Source organism: Molossus molossus, unplaced genomic scaffold (genome assembly GCF_014108415.1).
Source record: "Molossus molossus isolate mMolMol1 unplaced genomic scaffold, mMolMol1.p scaffold_m16_p_9, whole genome shotgun sequence".
In the NCBI taxonomy this organism is placed as follows: Eukaryota; Metazoa; Chordata; class Mammalia; order Chiroptera; family Molossidae; genus Molossus; species Molossus molossus.
Window position 1 is genome coordinate 86,262,806 of NW_023425403.1, and position 21,441 is coordinate 86,284,246.

The window sequence follows — 21,441 nt, forward strand, 5'->3', positions numbered from 1 at the left end:
CATACCTGAGAGCTCTTCCCATGGTCTCATAATTCATATCAGGTTTGTTTTTGTGCTTCCCCCACAACCTGGATACTGCTTTAGAATCTACCAATTTAAAAATGCCTTTTTCTCTCTGGGTCCATTTGATATATTTAGGACAAGTAGCTTTATCCTGGAGCAGTGCCAGTAAAAACTCCCAAAGATAAATTGTGTTTCCTGAAACAAAAGAAATTTCTTTTAAACTGACCAAAATTTCACTTGAAACAGCACAATAAAACAGAACTAACAGTCTTAAAAGTTCCATCTATAGTTATATAAAAATATTACATAATTCAGTTATTACTGGTAATATAATGGCTATAATTTTTAGGGCCTAATATAGATTTTTTAATTAGTCCCACATACGATATCTCAGGACTGCAGGCCGACGCTCTAACCGCTGAGCCAAACCGGCCAGGGCCCACATACGATATCTCAACAGAGCAATCTTGCCAATTAGATTTGACATGACTTAGGGAGAAAGCCCTTTGAGACCATTTTTTTCCCACTTCTTTAAGAACCATTACATAGAGAAACAGTGAAAATGACTTGTTATAAAACCTTTCAATAGTTGTTCTCTTTATATTAGAGCCAGTGGATTACCTATAACAATTTTCTTTAAATTTGGAAAGCAGTTATTAAAATACTACAACTCCAACACAATGCAATAAAATGTCTATAAACTGAAAACCTACCCTGGCTGAATTCTTTCCAAGAGACTCATTATTATATGAATAAATGGATTAATTTGACAGGTGAGTGAAAATCTTTTAAAGGGATTTCTTGAGCTACATTATTACCAAGCTCTTTACAGAAAGTGGCAATTCTATCTTATGAGCACGAGGTAGCCGTAAGATCCATTTTAATATGTCCAGAAAGCTGGTGGTTTCTGCTTACAACATGCAGACATTATAAAACAATCTGAATGTTATTAAACCCATAAGTATTTTAGGGAAATCAGAGCAGTACACTTACCCTTCCCATCTTTGTTTTTTTTCTTCACAGATATGTTTGGTGTAGTGGCTGGGGAATCTGGTCGTGGCGGTTTAGTTTTCCTCCCTGAAAGCAGAACAGCTCTGCATAAATATTTGCCCTCAAAAGTGTGAAAGAGTAGACAATTTAGCTGTTTATACGTAAATACTATGTTGTCCTTTATCCTAAATTTCAAGTGCTAAATATTTTATACATGGATCACAAATATTGGTCTCTTTAAGTGCTATTTACTAGAAAACAATTTCAGTCGGGCTGATGTGGCTCAGTGGTTGAGTGCTGACCCATGCATCAAAAGGTCACTGGTTCAATTTCTGGTCAGGGTACCTGCCCAAGTTATGGGTCAAATTCCCAGTGAAGGGCATGCAGGCAGTCAATCTATGTTCTCTCTCATTGATATTTCTCTCTCTCTCATCGATGTTTCTCTCTCTCCCTCTCCCTTCCTCGCTCTCTAAAAATCAATATAGGTTAGATTTCAAACATGTTGAAAATGTTATTTTGGCTCATTTGTAAACATGAGATTAAGTTTAAAATAATGCATCTGTCTTTGAGTTGACAATACTGACAGTGCTTTCTTAAAATTCAGGGGAATATTCTTGATTCTGATAAAACTTGAGCTAAAAAAATATGCCACATAGGTTTGTCTGTTGGTTACATAAGATTTTTAAGGTAGTAAAGGTGCATTTTTAGCTTTTGTCTCTTCTAAATACATCTCTGCATAGTTAGTTCTCAAACTGGAAACTTTTCCAAACTCTAGATATATAAGAAATAAGTAATTTTTATATTGATTTTTCTAGGGAGAGGTAAAGAGGGAGGGAGAGAAAGGAAAGGAGGGAGGAAGAGAGAGAGAGAGAGAGAAGTTTGTTGCTCCACTTATTTATGCGTTCACTGGCTGAGCAGAGATCCACATTGCAACGGTGGTTTATCAGGATGACGCTCTAACCAACTGAGCAACCTGGCAGGGCCCATATCAGCCTTTCACCATTAATTAGCAAGTTAGCCTTCTACTTTTTAAAAATAGCTTTATTGAGGTATAATTCATATACAATAAACTGCATGTTTAAAGTTGATAATTTGATAAGTTTTGACATATGTATGCACTGTGAAACAAACCATCACTACATTCAAGATAATGAACATCTTCTGTATATTGCATTGTGGGCTCACCACCAAGTCTAGTCTTTTTCCATCACTATACCATGCATATGAGTGAAGTCATACGGTTGTTGTCCTTTTCCATCTGACATTTCACTTAGCATGATATATTCTCAAGATCCATGCATGTTGTCATAAATGGCAACATTTCACTTTTTTATTGCTAAGTACTATTCCATACATATATGTACCACTTCTTTTTTTTTTTATCCTCACCCGAGGACATTTTTCCATTCTTTGCTCAGATAGAGTGGGAGCGGAGAGAGAGACAGAGAGAAACATTGACGTGAAAGGGACACATCGAGTGGTTGCCACCCACATGACCCAACCAGGGCCGGGGACAAACTGCAACCGAGGCACGTGCCCTTAGCGGGAACCGAACCCGGGTCTCTCTGGACCGCAGGCCAACGCTCTAACCACTGAGCCAAACTGGCCAGGGCTATGTATCACTTTTTTATTGAATCGCCCATCAAAGGACTTTCAGGTTGTTTCCATGTCTTGGCTAGTGTGAATAATGTTGCAATTAACTTAGGGGTACATATATCTTTACGAATAAATGCTTTTACATTTTTGGGTATATATATAGAAAAGCTGGGTCATATGGTAGCTCTATTCTTAATTTTTTGAGGACCCTTCTTACTGTTTTCCATAGTAGCTATACCAATTTACATTCCCACCAGCAGCGTACAAATGTTCCTTTTTCTCCACATCATCTGACACTTATCTCTTGTCTTTGTGATGATGCCATTCTAATAGGTGTGAGGTGATATTGCATTGTGGGCTTGATACATTTTCCTGATGATCAGTGATGCTAAGCATCTTTTCATGTACCTGTTTGCCAATTGTATGTCTTTTTTAGAAAAAAGTCTATTAGCCCTGGCTGGTTTGGCTCAGCAGTTAGAGTGTTGGCCTGCGGTCCAGAGAGATCCAGGTTCGGTTCTTGCTAAGGGCGCGTACCTCGGTTGCGGTTTGTCCCCTGCCCTGGTTGGGTCGTGTGGGAGGCAGCCACTCAATGTGTCCCTTTCACGTTGATGTTTTTTTTTTCCTCTCTCTCTCTCCCTTCCTCTTTCTCCCTCCCACTCTATCTAAACAAACAAACAAACAAAAAAAGGAAAAATGTCCTCGGATGAGGATAAAAAGAAAAAAGTCTATTAGGTCCTCTACCCATTTTTTAATCAAAATTTTTTTGTTACTGAATTGTATGAGTTCCTTATGTATTTTGCCTATTAACCCCTTATCAGAGTATAAGTTGCAAATATTTTCTTTTTTTTTTTTCCCGTTCAGCTTTTTTTTTTCTTTTTAAATGTTTTCACTGATTTTTTTGAGAGAGAGAGGAAGGGAGAAAGAGACAGAAACATCGATGTGACAGAGAAACATTGATTGGCTGCCTCCTCCACGCTCCCTACTGGGGATCGAGCCTGCAACCTGGGTTTGTGCCCAGACTAGGAATTGAACCTGGACTTCTCAGTCCATAGGATGATGCTCAATCCACTGAGCCACATGGGCCAGGCTGATTTGCAAATATTTTCTTCCATTCCATCGGTTGCCTTTTCATTTTGTTGATTGTTTCTTTTGATGTGCAGAATATTTTTAGTTTAATGTAGTCCCAAGTATTAACTTTTGCTTTTGTTGGTTGAGCTTTTTGTGTCATATCCAAAAAGTCATTGCCAAGTCAGGTTCTATAATTCCTTCCTGACTAGAAGAGGAAGTTCTACCCAGTATTTTTGTAATAGTCTTAGCTTTAACAATTTAAAGAATTATTTTGCTTTAACAATTGCAAACACATTTGTTGAAAGTATCTGAGCCCGGCCAGTGTGGCGCAGTGGAGGGAGTGTTATCCCATAGATAAGAGGTCCTGGTTTGATTCCTGGTCAGGGCACATGCCTGGGCTATATGGGCTCAATCCCCAGTGGGGGGTGTGCAGGAGGCAGCCGTTCAATGTTTCTTTCTCACATCAATGGTTCTATCTTTCTCTCCCTTCCTCTCTCTCTAAAAAAATCAATGAAAACATATTTTAAAAAGTATCTATTTGATCATTCTATTACCTGAAGTTCTTGGCAAACTAACCTTAGGGTTTTCTATGCCTGCTGCTTCTTATTCAAGAAGTGTCTTCCTCACATATTTTGTGATACTGAAATATGAATTCACCTTCAACAGAGTTTTATTTGAGGGAATCCTGTGCAGCATGATTTGCCAGAAGAATTTTACAACAGCTTCTACCTGGCGTCCCAAAGTTATTGCTAGCCTGGGGTCACTTTTATGTAAATTACTTGGTTGGGAACTCCTAAGACAGTGACAGTTTAAAATCTAATTGTAAACCTAGGTTAAGACAAGCCTAGGAGTATAAATTTTTAAAGAAAGAATTTCTCCTCTCAGAGCCACAGCTGAGAAATACAAGCTTCCTTGATATCTGTCTGTGTCAATGGGCAAATTGTTTTTCTCCTGAGGGTACAGCCTTTCAAGGACCCCATTCATTATATGCTGAGTTCTCTTTCCCAGAACCCATCTTGCATTGGACCAAGATTTAAGCACGTGCCTCTACAAGGGCAATAAAACACAATCTGTTGAAATGTCAAGACTGACATGTCCTTCTCAGCCCTTCAGAGCAGTGTCAGCTCATTTTTACTGTTTTCATTCTCCTCTTGGAATTTTCCCTTCTTTTATGTGAAGTTAGGTTACCTGGTGGCTGATAGTGATACAATTAACCAAGATATTAAACAAGCTGAAGCAGAATGAGAACGCAATAAAATGGAAAGAGTGTTAGACTTTAAAATATAAGTCTGGCCGGTGTGGCTCAGTGGTTGAGTGTCAACCCATGCACCAAGAGGCTGCCGGTTTGATTCCTGGTCAGGATACATGCCCAGGTTGTGAGCTCGATCCCCAGTGGGGGGCATGCAGGAGGTGGCCAATTGATGTTCTCGCTCATCGATGTTTCTATCTCTCTCTCTCCCTCTCACTTTCTCTCTCTCTAAAATCAATTTTAAAAAAATTTAAAGAATGGTCTTAATTTGTGAAAAATTAAAAATACCCTTTAACACATTCTAACCTCTTCCTCTTCGATTACTTACCTGCTGATGTCCAACTTGTATTTTTCCATTGGAATCTATGCTGATGGTTTTCAAGCTATGTCCTTTAGGAATAGGCTGACCTGCCCCTATACCCAAGCTCTTTCTGAGTGTGAATAAAAGGGTTTAGATAAAACATTGAGGCTTTAGAAAGTTGGAATATATCTTTTCTGTGAGTTAGATCAAATATTTAAAATGTATAAAATAATTTAAGTTTTTACAAAAGTAATCTAATATGAAGAAATACCATTTATGTTTTGTGCTCTCAAGTTCTTACATAAGTTTTAATTTGTATAGAAGTATCCATAAATAAAAATTCTATTTAGATTCCACATCAAGATGTGATTGTACCTCCTAAAGAAATTAACCACCCACCTTTCTTTCTTTTAGGCTGTTCTGGTGAGGAGGCTCCCGGTGAGTGTGCATATGTTTCTTGAACCTGCTGAGCTTCCATCACTTCAGGAATCCCATCTAATGTGACGGATACATGGGTGATTGGGGCAACAACAATGTCATCTTCGGGTGAACTAAAAATATTATTATCTATTGGAAATAAAATCAACTAATCATCAACTTTGTATTATAAATCAAAATAATTTCATAAAATAACTTCCTGTTTCTATAAAAGACAAAGAAGAAGTAAAATCTTGAAATCTAGTCCCTGCTTTTTATTTTCTCTGCCCTAAATCAGATAGCCTAAGTCAGTCCAGGCTTGACTGAGTCTTTCAATGTCTCTCTTCCTGGACTTCCTATCACCAGTCTCTCTCATCTCTCTTCTCCATTCTTCACAGTGCTACCAAAGTTATACCCTGAAACCTAAGTCTGATTCTTCTCCATAAAAACTTTACACCTGAAAATTAAAAAGAAAAAGAAAATTGACATATCTTCCCTTAGTTTAGAGTGGAAAAATAAAATAACCCAAATTCCACTGTATGCCACACAAAGCTTCCACAGTCTAGATCAAACCTACCTTTCCAATTTGATCTCCACTTCGGCTATACCAAAACATTTTTATCTACAACATTTGATTCTCACTTACAAGTCTGTGCCTGTGGCTCAATCTATTCTTTCTACTTTGAATACCCTGTCCTGTCTCCTCTACCCATTAAAAACTTATTTGTCCTTTATAGCCTAGTCAAAACACTCCATCCATAAAGCTTGTCTCTGATGTTAGCTAGAGTTCTCTCTCCTTCCAGAAAATGTTGTGATCTCCTTCGTGGCTTTTATTTTTGGTTTTTACAGTTATTTACATAAATAACTGTTTTCAAAATTAAACTGTAAGAATGAGGTTATTTGTATAATACTATTGTCTTAATGCACTGGTATTCATATAGCACATTCAGTAAACATTTTGAATTATTATTAATTAATTTTGAGTTTAACTACTTTCTTGTCAGAAAAGCCCCAAGGAGTACATGAATTTATATGCACATCAGAATGTTTGTGATGGGACAAAGTCCTGCCTATGTGCCATGGAGAACTAACTCTGTGTGACAGAGGTGGCGATATAAAATGGGGCAGCCCTGGCTGGTTTGGCTCAGCGATAAGAGCGTCAGCCCGTGGACCGGAGAGTCCCGGGTTCAGTTCCTGCTAAGGGCATGTACCTCGGTTTCAGTTTGTCCCCGCCCCAGTTGGGGTCATGTGGGTGGCAACCACTCAATGTCTCTCTCACATCAATGTTTCTCTCTCTCTCCCTCCTGCTCTATCTGAAGATAAATGCAAATATGTCCTCGGGTGAGGATAAAAAAAAAACAAAAAACAAAACAAAAAAATACAATGGGACAGAGGGAGAACCTGACTGAGAAAACAGATTTACAGGAACTTCCTGACCACTGTGACCTTGGTAACCGGAGTTTGAAGTTTCCCATTCCCCTTGGATCCTTGCTGACATCTGATGACATTAGTCACCCCTGACCTCAAATCGCTCAGTTTCCCCCTCCCCTTAAAATAAAAGAAGACGAATTCTGTACTTTCTCAAGATGGTTCTTTAGAATACTAGTCTGCCATTCTCTTTGCTTCTTGGCTTTCCAAATAAAGTCGTTTGCCTAGACCCCCCTGCCCCCACAATAAAAAAATAAAAGCAGATTAAGTGTGGCAGTGAATTTTATGCCATGAAGTGTTAGAAAACTTTTCAATGGATGTTTGCCTATTCACAGTATCTATAGAGATCACTAAATAATAATAGTTTGGGTTCTAAACACCCTAATACATTCACCAATAAGGTTAAGAGAAGAAATTCTGCATAATCCGCTATTTGACAACTACATAAATTACTTTTTTATTCCTAAAGGCCTTATTCCCCAAATTAAAAAAAAAAAAGTATTGTTTAATTGAACACATTTGCAAAGGTGTCTCAACTAGTACTGTAGCTTAAAGTGCCCTTAGGACAAAAAAAAGTATAGAACATAGTCTCTGTTCTCTTAATATTTTTCATTTAGTAGGAAGAGATGGCAAAAATAACTTGTCAAAGTATATAAATATGAATAATCATAACACATAACCACTCACTTATTCGTTTTTCATCCAGCATAGGGCCAGGAGAATCCATATTGAGGAGTGCCTCAGCAGCCTCGATAGTTTCAATTGTTTCATCACCATTATGACAGGAAGCTTCAACTATAATACATTTCAAGAAAAAAATAGAATTAGTACAAGCTATCTGTTGCTCTAAAACGCATAACTTCTAATGTCTTGAACCAGGATATATAACTTAAACTTGGGTTTATATACTGACTTTGTATCAACATATAAAACCTATACTATATGAGACTATTAAATGCTTGCCGATTTCTTTTAAAAATATCTGTAAGATGTGAGGTTTTTATTAAAAAAGAAAACAAGCCCCAGTTGGGTGGCTCAGTTGGTTAGAGCATTGTCTCATACAACAAAATGTTTGCGGGTTCAATTTGAGGTCAGGGCACATACTGAGATTGCGGGTTTGATCCCTGGTTGGGGTGCGTCTGGGAGGCAATCAAAGTTTCTCTTATAGCAATGTTTCTCTCCACCATGCGCCAATCAATAAAAACATATCCTTGAGTGAGGATTAAAAAAAAAAAAGAGCCCTGGCCTGTATGGGTCAGTTGGTTGAACACTGCCCTGTGCACCAAAGGGTCCCTGGTTTGATTCTGGTCTGGGCACATACTGAGGTTGCGGGCAAGATCCCTGGTTGGGGCGCATAGGGGCAACCGATCAATGTTTCTCTCTCACATGGATGTTTCTTTCTTTCCCTCCCTCCTCTCTCTAAAAATTAATAAACAGCCCTGGCCGGTTTGGCTCAGCGGTTAGAGCGTCGGCCTGCGGTCCTGAGAGACCCGGGTTCGGTTCCCGCTAAGGGCGTGTGCCTCGGTTGCAGTTTGTCCCCGGCCCTGGTCGGTTGTGCGGGTGGCAGCTACTCGATGTGTTCCTTTCACGTCGATGTTTCTCTCTCTCTCTCTGTTCCTCTCTCTCCCTCCCACTCTACCTGAACAAAAAAATGGAAAAAAATGTCCTCGGGTGAGGATAAAAAAAAAAAAAAAATCAATAAACATATCCTTGTGTGAGAATAAAAAATTTTTAAATAAAGAAAATGAGATAACTACTCTGTACCACTATAAAACATAATATACAATTGCTAAAGACTGTATAACAGCAGATTATTTAACTTACTTTTATACATCAATTAATTTGGCTGACTGCCTTCCCAAGGGAGGAATCCCATGATGGAATGGAAGGAATAAACTGCTGAAGAAGCAGAGAGCCAGGATAATTCCTGAATGGTGCATACAAAGAAGTTCATTTCCCTTCAATTAGGAAGAAACTCCTAACAAAAAACATTTTCACCCATAAAAAAAAAAAAAAAAAAAGGCTAATGCTGGCAACCTGCCAAGCTAAAAGAGAAGCTCCTTCTTCCAGATATGAAAAATGTATCTGCAGAATTCCATACTTTTGGGATTGATTCCCTCAACTTTTCTCTATGAACCCAAATAGCTATAAATCACACGGCGGTTGAAGAATAAGAAGATAGCCAATATAAAAGGAGGCAAGGATTTTAATCTAGCCTGGATTTTTCAAACAGCAATTCGACCCTTCATGGAGTCTTCCCCTTTCAAAGGCTTTGAAGTTTTCCTCTTAGGGCAAGCAGTTACATTTCCGAGTTACTACAAAAAGCAACCTAGAGAACTTGAATAGATTTTTGACTAGATTTTATTTTGAAAAGTTTATGTCCTTTTCATTTTCATGTAAAGATGCACAAAACTTCATTAGGAGACTACTGATGAATAGAAACTATTCATAGTCTTAATTAGGAGGTAATTTCCCCTAATTGTAATGAAAAATAAATCAGTTACATTTTAATTATATATTCTATAAAAACAAATGCTTAAAAGTCCAATTTCTCTATAACAGTTAAAATTGGAAATGATAAATACCTCAAAAATGCCAGCAAAATGATTAAAGCAGGGCACCGTGACACTTCCTATTAAAAACTTAAACCTTTTATTTAAAATCTTTTAAATTTAAGGCAGATTTAAAAAGCATATTACTGCCCTGGCCGGTTTGGCTCAGCGGTTAGAGCGTCAACCTGCGGTCCTGAGAGACCCGGGTTTGGTTCCCGCTAAGGGCGCGTACCTCGGTTGCAGTTTGTCCCCGGCCCTGGTCGGTCGTGCAGGTGGCAGCCACTCGATGTGTTCCTTTCACATCTATGTTTCTCTCTCTCTCTCTCTGTTCCTCTCTCTCCCTCCCACTCTACCTGAACAAAAAATGGGAAAGTGTCCTCAGGTGAGGATTAAAAAAATTTAAAAAAATAAATAAATAAATAAAAAGCATATTACTTCTCTGTCAAGGCTTTGAAATTCTATGACTTGAAAAAAATATCCTAGTAAAATTAAAGTTTCAAAAATCAGGCAAACAAGGGACAGATAACTCAACAATTAACTATTATCTTCTAAATATTTACATAACTCTAAGTATCCATTTATATAAATAAGTTTATAAAATATTTTAAAGTATGCTGGGTAGATAAAAATAATAAAATTAGCATGTATAACAATTTAGTTGCCTATCAGTTACAAACAACAAGAAAAAATTCAAATCACTTAATTGTACAACTTTATAGAATGAAAAATTTCAAACACATACAAAAGTAGAGAAAATCATATAATAAACTCACATATAAAGGGCCCAGCTGAATAAGTCTCCTGTGTTTGAAAAAGTTGGTTTTGTTTAAATCAGGATCCAAACAAAATTCATGTATTACCATTTGGTAATATGTACTGCCTTTCTCTCCCCCCCAACCCCTACCCTTTTGCTGTTTTATCAGAGAAGAAACAGGATCATCTGTAATTTCCCACATTTTAGATTTTACTCATTATACCTCTGTGGTGCCACTTGCCATACCCCCTGATGTATTTCCTATAAAGTGGTAGTTATATCTAAAAGGTTGATTAGATCAACATTCCTTTTTTTTGGGCAAGAATACTTCAAAGGCCATGCTGTGCTATTCTATGTGCCTCCTGAAGTAATGTTATAAAGTCTAATTATATTCTTTCCATACTGCTAAGATTGAGCATCAGATTAAAGGGCTATCAGCCTGATCTATCCATTATAAATTCTCCACTAGCCTTTCATCTAATGGCTTTAGCAGTTATTAATGACAGTTGCCTAGATCCACTATTTCATTAGGGATCCCAAAATAATGTTAATCCTATCATTCTTCCAGCATTTATTAGCTAGACTTCCCTATAAAGAACAACTTATCTGGTTACCCTGAGTCAAGGTTCATAAAATAAAGGCAAATTAAATGCTTAATTCAGAATAATAAATGGGCTCCTAGCATCTTCCAAAGTGATCATTCAGTTATTTTTTTTAATCCTCACCCAAGGATGTTTTTCCATTTATCTCCAGATAGAGTAGGAAGGAGGGAGGGAGGGGGAGAGAACGAGAGAGAGAGAGAGAGAGAGAGAGAGAGAGAGAGAGAGAGATATCACTGTGAGAGAGAGATATCACTGTGAGAGAGACATACCAATTGGCTGCCTCCCACATGACCCCAACCAGGGCCAGGGACCAAACGGCAACTGTGGTACATGCCCTTGACAGGAATCAAACTCGAGACTCTTTGGTCGGTGGGCTGACACCCTAACCGCTGAGCCAAACTGGCCAAGGCCTTTTGAGTTGCTTTTTTAGTATCACTGTGAATACTTAGATCTTAACATATTTGATATTCTTCAATTCTCTGTGGTTGTAATTCTTTTATTATTTCTTTTTTCCTTTATTGATTTAGAGTGAGAGGGAGAGAGATAGAAACATCGACTAGAGAGACTATCGACTGGCTGCCTCCTACATGCCCCTCACCAGGGATTTGGCCCACAACCTGGACATGTGTCCTGACAGGGAATTGAACCAGTAACCTCTTGGTGCATGGGTCCACACTCAACCACCCACCCACACTGGCAGGGCTGTGGTTGTAATTCTTTTTTTATTTTTTATCCTCACCCAAGGACATTTTTCCATTTTTTGTTCAGATAGAGTGGGGCGGGGGGAGAGGGAGAGAGAGAAACATCGATGTGAAAGGGACACATCGAGTGTTTGGCACCCACATGACCAACCAGGGCCAGGGACAAACTGCAACTGAGGCACGTGCCCTTAGCGGGAACCTATCCTGGGTCTATCTCGACCGCAAGCCGACGCTCTAACCGCTGAGCCAAACCGGCCAGGGCTAGAATTCATTTTCAGAATTACATGATTTATTTACATAGAATTTATTTACAGACTTATAGAATCTTTACTTGTGCAATTTAACATTTGTAAAAAAGATTAACATTTTAATCTATAATTCTTAGCTTCTTATGACATTAACTCCATTACTTATTTGACTACCCTAATATCCCTCTCACACACAGTTTTAAAATAACAATAACCATATTATTACTAACAATATAATTGCTGAAAATAATTTAACTTTCCTTCGCAGTTTTGTTTTTGCTTTTTAGGTTATATCCCATTGTAAAATGTAGACCCTTAAAGTTTCAGTATACTTCAACTTTAGAGACTGCCAATTTTCTCACTTTTGGATTTACTTTTGTTTTATAATTCTGTTAAACATTTACACAGATCAAAAAGAAAAAATACAAAACAAAGTACATTTAGAGAATTATAGCTTTCATTCCTGTCCCATTCCTTCACTCTGTAATGAACCACTTCATTAGGTTTTTTGGCTTATATTCCTAGTTCTTAAATATAAGTGAATACACATATGTATATTCTTTCACCTATCTTAAATAAAAGGAAACATACTATTCAAGCTATCTGGACCCCTGCTTTTTAAACTTCATATACAGTAGAAATAATTCCATAGTTTTATATAGAAATCATGCTACCATCTGAAATTTTTAAAATGTAAAGGAAGCTAAACAGGTTTAATTATCAGTGGTCTAATTTGTAAAGCTTTATTTCATTCAGCTTCAGTGCTTAGGTTGTGAAATGCAACATAAAGTGGTGGGTCTCACATGAAACAGGAAAGAAAACTGAACACCCCCAAAAAGTACATATAGCTTTTAAAACTATAAATATTTACTAATAAAGTCATCATGGTTACCACCTTACATTTGTAGAAATATAATTTCTACCATGCCCTTTAATAATTTCACTTTTAGATCCTCAGAGACAGTGATGGAAGAATAATCTCCACATAGATAAGAGTTCACAGTCAAAATACTTAAAAAAAAATTTTAATAACACAACCTTTTTCAAATAAAACCTTATGTAGAACTCCATCATGTAAACAGAAAAAGTGGTATGTTATCATTATTCATGTACTTTTAGGTTCAATTTGATATCCAACAATATGAAATAAATCAATGATAAAAATAAAAGGGTTTTGATGAACATGAAAAATTTGAAATCAGGTGTTATAGATGACAGCTGCAGTCATTAACATAAACCTCAAATCCAAAAAAATCAGTTTTTATTAGTGAAAATTTCAAGCAAAATAAAAATTATAAAAATTATAATGAATTCTCACATATCCATTCTCAGCATCAACCATTATCAACACACGGTCAATCTTCTTTCACCTCTACATTGTTCATTGCCCTCAAGGCTTACTTTGAAGGAATCCGAGACCATATTTTATCTCTAAATAGTTTAGAATATGTATCCAAAAGTAAGGAATCTAACACAATGCTATTAACATATTTTAAAATGTTAACAATAATTCCTTAATATCATCTGCAGTGCTACCTAGGACTCATATGCACAGTTCATAAAATGTTCTATTCCCATCTCTCCTTTCCCCTGTACTGTCTCCAAACTGCAGTATTCTTCCCCTTTCCACTCTGGACTAAAAAGGGCTACATACTACAAGGTTCTTTGCTTTCTCAAGACATTGCTCAAATAAGGATGGAAGAGTTAAACAAAGCTGGAAGATAAGGAAGGGGAGGGAACGGATATATGAGACTGTCAGCTGATTTCTCAAAAGAAACTTTGCAGCCAGAATGGAGTGGTAAGAGATATTCAAGGTGATGAAAAGCAATGACCTACAACCAAGATTACTCTATCCTGCAAAGCTATCATTTAGAATCGATAGACATATCAAGAAAAAGCTAAAGAAATTCATCACCACCAAACCAGTATTATATAAACTGTTAAAGGGTCTTCTTGAAGAACAAAAATATGAACAATAAAATGGCAAATAATACATATCTATCAACAATGGAATCCACAAACAAAATGAGCAAGCAGAACAGAAACAAACTCATAGATAGAGAATTTTTTGTGGCTTGCCAGGTGGGTGGGGGTTGGGGGCCTGGGTGAATAAGATGAAGGAATTAAGAAGTACAAATTGGCTGGTCGGGCCCCGGCCCTGTCCCGACCCCCGGCCTGACCCATTCCGGCTCTGGCCCGCCGGGCACCGGGCAGTCTCTGGAGCAGCCTAGGCTCATGAGGGCCGCGAGGAGGAGCAATGTGGTTCAAGAATCAATTCCAGCGGTTCATGAACCACCGGGCCCCAGCCAATGGCCGTTACAAACCTACTTGTTATGAACATGCTGCTGTTACAACACGCATTCCTCATCGTCCCAGCCATTGTGGGCAGTGCCCTCCTCCACCGGCTGTCTGATGACTGCTGGGAGAAGGTAAGAGCATGGGTTTACGGAATGGGCCTCTGCACCTTCTTCATCGTTTCCACAGCATTTCACATTGTGTTGCGGAAAAAGAGCCACTTAAGGACGGTGGAGCACTGCTTCCATATGTGTGACAGGATGGTGTCACACATCGCGGCCTCCTACGCGCCCTGGTTAAACCTCTGTGAACTTGGACCCCTGGCATCTCATATGCGTTGGTTTATCTGGCTCATGGCAGCTGGAGGAACCATTTATGTAATTCTCTACCATGAAAAGTATAAGGTGATCGAGCTCTTTTTCTACCCCCCGATGGGGTTCTCTCCAGCCTTGGTGGTGACATCAAATGAACAACATGGGTGGACTTCATGAACTTGCCTGTGGGGGCCTCATTTACTACCTGGGCGTTGTATTTGTCAAGAGCGATGACATTATCCCGTTTGCCCACGCCATCTGGCACCTGCTCATGGCCACGGCAGCTGCAGTGCATTGCTATGCCATTTGAAAATATCTTTACCGAAGTCCTACAGACTTTATGAACCATTTATGACCTGTCGGGTGTCCGTGCCAGTATTATTTCAGTCATGGTGCTTGGGGGTGGGGTAAGAGCTGAGTGTTGCACAGGAGGAGGAAAAAAGACAACTGCACCGACTTTCTTGATACAGTTTGAATATAATTACTGTGAAAGTATAAATGCTGTGTTCTGGAATGTTCCAGAACAAATAAATAAGGTAGTGAATTAATTATTCATTCCATTCCACTATCATGCAGGACTCTGGATAGACTTGGCCAACTGATGTTTACAAACCAGAATTTTGTATTTTAATTTTACAGATTTTACTACATGATTTTTCTAAATTACTAGGTCAGGTTGTCAAAGTCAGTGCAATCGCAAAGCTTCCTTTTTAAGAGAAAATGTTTTCTATCACTTTCCCATCAGCTGTGTAAAGAATCATGGGCAGAACTTACACCATGTTTCATCTTGGCATAACATGGTTATTTTTTAAACAGTAACTTCCGTTTTTTGTACATTTTGAAAAAAAAAAACGTTCCATTGACGCGCATGTCCGCGGTTCCTCCACGTGAGTTTCTGAGCAAGCTGTCAACATTCCACGAACGAACAAACATTATACCTCTTCGGCAGTATTATTAAGCATGGAGACATTGCCAATTTTTAAAACCGCAGTTTTCCAGACGTTTTCTGCCAACCTCTGACTCTGAATTCCGTGCTGCTTCAGGCCATGTACTTGACCTAGTTTGGTTTACTTGTGATGGGTGAAGTATTTTGATATCATTAACTTTTTCAGAAGACTCAACTGTTTCTCTGCGCCTTTGTGATGTCTTCTTTGGGGTCTTTGTCAGCGGTGGATGAGTGCTCAGTCTGTATTCTCGTATTGTTCAGTTGGCCCTCCGCTGAGACTGAGGAGCATGAGGAGTTAGAGTGAACAGTGGTGTTGCCTCTTTGGTGCCTGACGGTGAAGTCCCTGTCACTTAGCTCTCTATTAATTTGATACTCATTTTTAAACTGTGGAATTAGATGCATCAATTCACATTTCTACCTTTCTTCTGTATTTCCTGATATCCTTTTTTTCTTTAAGATGGAAAAATATTTAAAGCATTGTTTGACAGATAGAAACTCATGTATCTATAATCCATAGGCTATCTCCTGGCTTAGTGGAGTGGTATTTAATATATTACTTTGGTTTTCCCTCGGTGTCTTATATTAAGATTAACATATTAGCTGCTGTGTTGATTAATCCCTTGCTGGTGTTTTTTTTTTGTTTTGTTTTGTTTTTAATCCTCATCCGAGGACATTTTTCCATCCTTTGTTCAGGTAGAGTGGGAGGGAGAGAGAGGAACAGAGAGAGAGAGAAACATCGACGTGAAAGGAACACATCGAGTGGCTGCCACCCGCACAACCGACCAGGGCCGGGGACAAACTGCAACCGAGGTACGCGCCCTTAGCGGGAACCGAACCCGGGTCTCTCAGGACTGCAGGCCGACGCTCCAACCGCTGAGCCAAACCAGCCAGGGCCCTTGCTGGTGTTTTAATAAATGAGACCACCTTGCCTTTAGATCAGGTGCTGATAGTGACTATTTTCTAATAACTGGCTTGATCAATGGAAATGTTGGTTTGAAGATACATTTAGGCTTGTTTACTGAATTTTTGTACTGAGACAGCTTTACAAAACGGTTTATTTTGTGTGTACATGTTTAGAATTCTCTGATTTTGGTGAATTATAGAGGGATGAAGAACAGAAGAACTGATATTCACTAGTGAACTCTTAAATAGGCAAGGTTCTCCATCATAGCACTGGCCAGACCACCCCGACCTGCATGATTCTCAGCATCTGCATTCCTGTTGTTTTATTGTGTGTATTTTATTTTTAATATAGTAACTTTTGTGGATTCATTAAAAGCCTGCTCAAAAGTAACACTGTCAAAACCACTAAAATGTATGTAAAAATTTGTGCTATAGACTAGAATAAAATTGTTACTTGGAAAAAAAAAAAAAGGAAGTACAAATTGGTTGTTAGACTGATGAACCTCAAAGGAAAGGGGGAGGGAGAGCAAGAAGAGATAAACCAAAGAACTATGCATATATGCATAACCAATGGACACCAACAATAGTGTGGAGAAGGCAGGAGGGGGCGGGAATAAGGAGGAGGGGGTCAATGGGGAAAAAAGACAGAAACATCTATAATACATTCAACAACAAAGATCAGTTAAAAAAAGGGGGTAGGGAGAAGAAACATTCAAAAAGCAAATCTGGTTTTCAAAATACGTTTTTATTTCTGGACTCATTCTGTACCATTTCCATATTCCAGGAAGGAAGGAACCTGTCTGTACCTCGTCATCACCTATCTTCAAGTATAAGCCTCAGAAAATAAAGCACTGAAAGGAAGAAGCAATTCCTTCTCTTAAAGATCTAAGATCTGCTTTCCTAGGCTCTATTTCTTCTTTGAGGACTAATATCTTCCCTGATAGTGACCAAAACCGGGAAGACCCTAGTTTACAACCTACAGAGAGTAGTATAGCCTTCCACCTAAGGCATCGAGAATTCAAAATACACTGCAAAAACATCGCTAGCTACACAACAGATATATGCATAGTGGTGGTCATTCTATTATACAAACCTATAGATCCCAGCCAACAATGAACAGAAGCCTCTAACCTGATTAATCTAATTCCCTTATCCATAAGGGAGAAACAAATTTAGATTTATAAAAAAAACTTTCACTGGGTTTTTCCAAACAAAAAATATGAATATATAAGAACGTGCTTTATAAAAAATAGACAAACTAAGTGTTGTTTGTCAATGTTATCCATGGGGACTGAGTCACTTAGAGTGTGACTTTAGGCAAATCATGTAATTTAACTTCTCTAGTTTCAGTTTTCTTTTTCTGTTATGAAATTAATTGAGATAATATATTTTTTAATCAATTATGTTAATATGATGCACTGAGGAGACAATGCCAATCTGATGAAATTCTTGCTCAAAATTCATTTATCTCATTCCAATGATGAAGAAATGTCACACAAAACAGAGATATTCTACAATGTCTAACCAGTACTTCTCAAAAGTGTCAAGGTTATGAGAAAGAAAGACAGAGGAATTGTTACAGACTGGAAGAGACTAAGAAGAAAAACAACTAAATTCAACATGAGATTCCAGACAGAATCCTGCAACAGAAAAAGGACATTAGTATGAAATGGGTGAAATAAATAAGGTCTAGACTTAGTTAATAATATTGGGCGTAATAGTAATTTTCTGTTGTTTTTAATTAAGAATATTTAAATAACCTTTGCTTCCAAATAATTTATTTTCTCAAATTGTTCTAACATCTCTGCATGTAATGTGTAATAACAGCAGTGCATGCATCAATTTCTAAAACCAAAGAAAATAGTACTACCACTATACCTCACACTTACATAGTGAACTCTTCAAGGATGAAATATCCTACTAGTTCTGACTCAACCAGAGGAGGAATCTTCTTTAACCTTAGCACCTTATCCTACATTTGGATGATGGCTTCCTATTTTGTTTTATGTGATGACAGCAAAAAGAAAAAGAAAAACTTTCCTATCTTTTTCCCTATTAACAACTTTTATCAGGAATATAGAGCTAGGTACATAAAATGTGCTCAGAGAAGACTTGAATTAAGTCGGTTTGGTTCCACTTGTGTCCCTTACCTCCTTATTTGTCACATTTTTCTCAATATGTTCAGGAAAGAAGAAAGGGGAGGCGAGAAAGCACTATGAAACACAGGCAGATGAGAAAGGTTAACTACCTGCAGGGCTCTAGCCTCCACAGGTAATAGAGTTATTCAAAACCAAGTCAGGGACTTTATATCCCCCAAAAATCACAAGTCTAGGACACTGCCTAAAACCAGGCTGAAGTAAGGTGCTGCTGGAGGTACACACACACCTACCTGTAAGGGTGATGTTTTCATCATCATCATCTATGATTTCTTCTTCGGCAACATCCAGGGAACTCTCAGTAATCATGTCATTGGGCTCTTCCACACAGGCTAGACCCGCATAACTATTGAGAATATCAGCACCAGGAACATGTTCCACAATTACGGCAGGAAAAATAGCTGGATCACCAAGCTGAAAGAGGTGAGGGAAAAAAAAGAATTAACAAAATTTTGCTTTTGTTAAATATAACCAAAAATTATTTTATACTAAACATCAATTTAGTTTTTACATCATCAGCTACTTGTACCTTGACAATCCTTCAAGGCTGCAGTGCATATATATATCTATTAAGACCACCTAAACTTTCACTATTAATCTTGAGTCTTATCAACCAAGTTTTTCATAGGAAAATCCTATAACAGTATACTTCTATATAAACCACATTAAATTTACTAATATTATTAATGCATGAAAATTTGTATACCAATGTACAATTAAATAAAATCCCAACAAAAGTTTCTTTGACAGAAAAATATCTGTGAGTTTAAATAAATATTACACTGTCATTTGGTACACAGGCTGTGTTTAACAACAGCTTTTGACTCAAATGGAGAAATTAACTCTCATTTTCTTTCTAGTTATAAGATCTCAAAATTTTAGAACTGAACGGACCCTTAAAGTATAATCTAGTCCAGTCATCTCATTTTACAGATGAGGAAACTGACCCAGAGATGGGTTTGAAAAACCTGCTCAACAATCAATTAATTGTTCATGCAAATAATTCAATGATAAAAATGAAAACCAAATATTAAATTGTTTTAATGTACTGATAAAATGCATACATGAATCATACTGTAATGAGGGCTGTCTATAAAAGAATTACTTTTCAAATATAGAAAAAAGGCTTTGACATTTATTAACTCCTTTAATATTGTTCTACCTGTCATTTTCTAATGGTATTATCCATTTGCCAGAGTTTCATACTAACATTTCTCTGCAAATCATCATTCCCCAAACCACTGTTATGCAATAAACAGCTTACTGATACAAAAAAGAAAAATCAGTTAATTAGTAACAAACTTCATTAAGTTATTAGCTCCTGTTTAAAAATTATCAGACTTAAAGAGGTTGTAAAAGCAGTACAAAGAATTCTCCTACAAACTTCATTCAGTCTCCAAATTTTAACACTTAAGCATGTCTATCATTCTCTTTCTATATTTTTATCTCTATACCTATTTTTCTGATTTGTTTGAAAGTGGTATATTTATCCTTTAACTGTACATACTTAAAATATGAATATTATCTTATTTAAAGATAGCACAATTATCAAGACCAGAAAAATAGCAGAGACATAGTACTATTATTTTATCTACAGACCTTATGCACATTTCTGCAATTGTCTCATTAATATCCTTTTGGAAAAAAAAAATTGGCTCAGGATCCAATCTTGGATCACAGGTTTCATCATGTTTCTTCAATGACAACTCTTTTCATTTGGAATAATTTCTTTGCCTTTAATCTGTAGCAGTTCTGCAGTTTTTCTTTATCTTTCATGCTCTTGAGACTTTTGAAGAATACAGGTAATTTGTTTTGTAAAATGTCCCCCCATTTGGTTTTGTGCAATATTAATTCATGATTATATTCAGTTTGCATTTTTGGCAAAAAATACCTAAGAAGTAATGTTTTGTCCTTTCAAATACATCATACCAGGAAGCCCAAAACAGCTATTTGTCCCATTACTAGTGACATTAACTTTGATCACTTAGGATGAAGTCTACCAGGTTTATCCACTATGAAATTACTATTTTCCCTTTTGTAATTAAGTATCTTATGGCAAGAGCTCAAGACCATGTAACTATACTGTTTCTTAAACACAGCCCCATAAAGCATTATCTTCTTGAATGCAGAAAAAAGTTACTGCCCATAGATAATAATTTCAGGTACTTTGTCATTTTCCTTGAGTAAGTCTGCTATATTACAAATGCTACTTATGGTTTCATTATAATTAAGCAGCCTGAATTTTTAAAGTTAATTATGTTTGTAACATTGCACACTGAGGTTAACTATTACTTCTACTGTAAGAATTTAATTACTTAAATTAAATATATGATTATTGTAGTTGCTGAACAGATACTATCAGTGCTTTCTTGACTGCTATGCTCTGAAACTTATGGGTAATAACCCTAAAACATATTTGGATCATTTTATTTCAAAATGCTTCTTCCTATTTCAGAAAAGAGGAAGTTAGTCAGAAGTAAACTGGCTCTCAATATCGTAAGTTTTAAACAGAAAGTACCTCAAATATTACAATGTAAACACACACACACACACACACACACACACACACAGTAAAAAGTATTAAATAAAATGGCCAAAGCATAGTTGATTCTGGTCTTCCCTTTCTCTTTTTTGAGAGCTGAATACTGCACATGCAATCTAACATGCCCTTTTTAACACACTTCTCTCCTAAGAGTTCGAGTTAAGGTCCTAGTATTCTAATAAGGCTGAACCTAGAATTGAGTTAATTTTTTTTACATGACTTAATTTTATACTGCAAAACCCTATGTACTTGCTAAGAACAGGGCTTACCATCTCCATCCATTGGCAGGTGAGAAATTAGGTTAAGCCATGGCCAGTTGGGCTCAGCAGTTAGGGCTCACTTGTGGACCGAATGGTCGCAGTTCGATTTCCACTGG

The 21,441-nt window shown here is 37.3% G+C and overlaps 1 protein-coding gene and 1 pseudogene across 12 annotated transcripts in view; one reads left to right on the forward strand and one right to left on the reverse strand.

Moving 5' to 3' along the window:
* The window catches only part of ELF1 (E74 like ETS transcription factor 1), a 121,760-nt gene that overhangs the window by 17,468 nt on the left and 82,851 nt on the right, over positions 1-21,441 (reverse strand). For 11 of the 12 annotated variants that reach the window (XM_036250169.1, XM_036250175.1, XM_036250171.1 and 8 more), the window contains 5 exons: positions 18,757-18,937; positions 7,740-7,847; positions 5,607-5,774; positions 997-1,080; positions 6-198 (listed from right to left, as the gene is read on the reverse strand). In XM_036250169.1, the coding sequence (XP_036106062.1) occupies positions 6-198; positions 997-1,080; positions 5,607-5,774; positions 7,740-7,847; positions 18,757-18,937 (734 nt within the window). The remainder of the gene's footprint in view (positions 1-5; positions 199-996; positions 1,081-5,606; positions 5,775-7,739; positions 7,848-18,756; positions 18,938-21,441) is intronic. The other variant, XM_036250176.1, reaches the window with a different exon arrangement.
* Positions 14,167-14,873, forward strand: LOC118622723 (annotated as a pseudogene).